This window comes from Lagopus leucura, unplaced genomic scaffold (genome assembly GCF_019238085.1).
Source record: "Lagopus leucura isolate 7727_CA_CO unplaced genomic scaffold, USGS_WTPT01 33558-0_obj-0_obj, whole genome shotgun sequence".
Classification (NCBI taxonomy): domain Eukaryota; kingdom Metazoa; phylum Chordata; class Aves; order Galliformes; family Phasianidae; genus Lagopus; species Lagopus leucura.
Window position 1 is genome coordinate 354 of NW_024968664.1, and position 3,159 is coordinate 3,512.

Genomic DNA, 3,159 nt, shown 5'->3' on the forward strand with positions numbered 1-3,159 from the left:
CCCCCCCCCCCCCCCCCCCCCCCCCCCCCCTACACGACGCCCGTCCGGCGGGACGGGTGGTCGGGGGGGGGGGAGGGATCCACATGGGGGTGATTTTTGCCCCCCCCCCCTCCCCCAGGAGCTGCAGAGCCTCAACGATTGGGGGCTGAACATTTTCCGCGTGGCTCAGTTCTCCAGCGGCCGCTCCCTGAGCTGCATCGTCTACAGCGTCTTTCAGGTATGGGGGGGACCTGCAACCACCCCCCCAAATCCATCCCATAATACATCCCGCCTCCCCCCCCACCAAAAAATCCATCCTATAGAACCCCATGAAACCCCATAAAACACCATAACTCCCCCAATAAATCCCATAGGAACCCTGTAGAACCCCATAAAACTCCATAGAAAGCCACAGAACCCCATAGAACCCCATAGCACCCCACAGAACCCCATGAAACCCACGTAGCCCCCCTTAAACCCCTCATAACCCCTAATGGAACCCCATAGCCCCCCCATGAAACCCCCCCCTGTCCCCCCTTACAGCCCCCCTGACCCCCCCATATCCCCTATAGGAACGCGGGCTGCCCGGCCGCTTCTCCATCCCGCTGCCGGTTCTGCTGCGCTTCTCGCGGGCGCTGGAGCTGCGCTACCGGCGGGACGTGGCCTATCACTGCAGCCTGCACGCGGCCGACGTCCTGCACGCTGCGCACGTCCTGCTGCGCTGCACCGCCCTGCGCGTGGGTCACGGGGTCACGGGGTCACCGGGGGTCACGGGGTCAGCGGGGGTCGTGGGGGTCATGGGGTTGTGCAGGTCACAGTGGGGGGCTGGTGGCAGTCATGGGGTTGGGTGGGAGTCACCAGGGGTCATGGGGGTCACCAGGGGTCATGGGAGTCAAGGGGTCGTGGGGGTTGTGGGGGTCATCAGGGGTCAAGGGGCACATGGGGTCACCAGGGGTTGTGGGTTTGCAGGGGGTCGTGGGGAGGTGGTGGGGGTCACAGGGTCCTTATGAAGGCCCCCAATTAGCGGGCTCGTTAATTGCTGCCCCCCCCAGGCGGTGTTCTCAGACCTGGAGGTTCTGGCCGCCCTCTTCGCCGCCGCCATCCACGACGTCGATCACCCCGGGGTCACCAACCAGTTCCTCATCAGCACCAGTCAGTGCCGCGTGCAAAGCGCGCCGTGTGCAAAGCGAGCTGTGTGCAAAGCGTGCCATGCGCAGCGCCCCCCCCGCACTCCGGTTGCACACTTCCCCCTCGCCCCCCGCTCACGCTCGCCCCTTGCACGCGCCTTGCAGGCAGCTTCTGCTTTGCGTGCTTTGCACACCCGTCTCACACGCTCCCCCTTGCACACTTCTTGCACACTTCCCCTCGCACACCTCCTGCACTCCCCCCACTCCCTCTTCCACACCCCCATCGCACACCACACGCACATCACAGCCCTTGCACACTCGTCCCTTGCACACTCGTCCCTTGCACGCTCATCCTCCCCTTTCATGCTCACCTCGCACGCTCGCTGTGCCCCTCAGACTCGGCGCTGGCCCAGCTCTACAACCAGCAGTCGGTGTTGGAGCAGCACCACGTCGCCGTCGGTTTCCGGCTGCTGCGCGACGACGGCTGCGACATCTTCCAGAACCTCAGCAGCACGCAGCGCCGCCGCCTCCGCGCCATCGTCACCGATGTGGTGCGGAATGTAGTGCCCCATAGCTGCCCCATAGCTGCCCCATAGCCACCCCCAAGTGTCCCCAGTGGGTCCCTGTGGCCACGGGAGGGAAGGTGCCCCCCGATGTGACCCAGGCACTGTTCTGACGTGGCTCCGTGCCCCCCCCCTTTATCCCCCCCAGGTCCTGGCCACAGACATGGCCAGACACATGGCGCTGCTGGCCGACCTCAGGGCGGTGGTGCAGACAAAGCAGCTGACGGACAGCGGGGCGCTGCGACTGCACAGCGACAGCGCGCGCATCCAGGTGGGGCAACGGGGGCAGGGGGGTCATTGGGGGTGCAGTGGGGTCACATTGTGGACACAAATGGGGTCACGCTGGGGTCACACCGGGGTCCCCGCAGGTGCTGCGTGCCGTCGTGCACTGCGCGGATCTCAGCAACCCGACGCGGGCGCTGCCGCTGTCGCGCCAATGGTCCGAGCGCATCATGGAGGAATTCTTCCAGCAGGGCGACCGCGAGCGGCAGCGCGGAATGGAGGTCAGCGCCATGTGCGACCGCGGCACCGCCTCCATCGAGAGGGCACAGGTGGGACGGGGGCCCGGGGGGGAACGGGGGCTGGTGTGGGCGCGGGTGCCGGGTGGGGAGGGGGAGGTTAGGGTTAGGGTTAGGGTTAGGGTTTCTATGGGTCCTAGGGTTTCTTAGGGTTAGGGTTAGTGGGGTGACCCCAAATAAAGGTTCTGTTATGGCCGTGGGTGGGGAGGGGGAGGTGTGGGGTCACCGAGGTGTTGCTGTTGGGTCTCCACATCCACAGGGGGTACGGAGACCACCACCCCCATCCCCACACCCACCACCCATTGACCCCCGACCCCTAAACCCACCGTGACCCCTTCCTCCCCCCTTGACCCCTAACCCCCCAGGGGTTACCCTTGACCTCTGACCCCCCCAGGTGTGTTTCATTGAGGAGGTGGTGCAGCCGCTCTGGGAGACGTGGGCTGCGTTGGTGCGACCTGAAGCGCAGGAAATGCTGCAGGCGCTGCAGCGCAACCACGAGTGGTACCGACAGCGCATCGCCCCCCAACCTGGGAGCGACCCCCCCCCCCAGGGGGGAAACACCCCCCCCATGGAAAGCAGCTCTGAGCTGAGCTGAGCCCACATGGGGGGCGATGGGGATGGCCCCCCCCTCCCACGGCAGCACCCCTTCTTAGGGGGTGTCTATGTGGGGGGAAGTGGCGACCCCCTGTCCACATTATGGGGGTCTGTACTGGAGGGGGGGAGTGGTGACCCTTGCTCCCCCCCAAGCATCACCCCCTCCCTATGGGGTTTCTGTAGGGAGGAGAGTGGTGAGCCCCCCCCCTCCGCATTATGGGTGTTTCTATGGGTGGGGGGAATGTGGTGACCCCCTCCCCACAGCATCACCCCCTCCCCATAGGGTTTCTATGGGGGCAGGTGTGATCCAGCCCACACACATGGGGCTTTTATGGGTGGGGGGAAGAGTGGTGACCCCCCCCCCACCCATGGCAGCAT

The 3,159-nt window shown here is 65.7% G+C and overlaps 1 protein-coding gene across 1 annotated transcript in view; it reads left to right on the plus strand.

The window, feature by feature from the left end:
* Positions 1-3,139, plus strand: part of LOC122193769 (cAMP-specific 3',5'-cyclic phosphodiesterase 4A-like) — a gene marked incomplete at its 5' end in the record, with an annotated part of 3,362 nt that extends 223 nt beyond the window's left edge. Inside the window, 7 exons of the mRNA XM_042894640.1 lie at positions 119-217; positions 552-716; positions 1,032-1,131; positions 1,503-1,657; positions 1,818-1,940; positions 2,038-2,220; positions 2,582-3,139. Coding sequence (XP_042750574.1) covers positions 119-217; positions 552-716; positions 1,032-1,131; positions 1,503-1,657; positions 1,818-1,940; positions 2,038-2,220; positions 2,582-2,782 — 1,026 coding nt within the window. The remainder of the gene's footprint in view (positions 1-118; positions 218-551; positions 717-1,031; positions 1,132-1,502; positions 1,658-1,817; positions 1,941-2,037; positions 2,221-2,581) is intronic.
* Between the last annotated feature and the right edge of the window lie 20 nt (positions 3,140-3,159).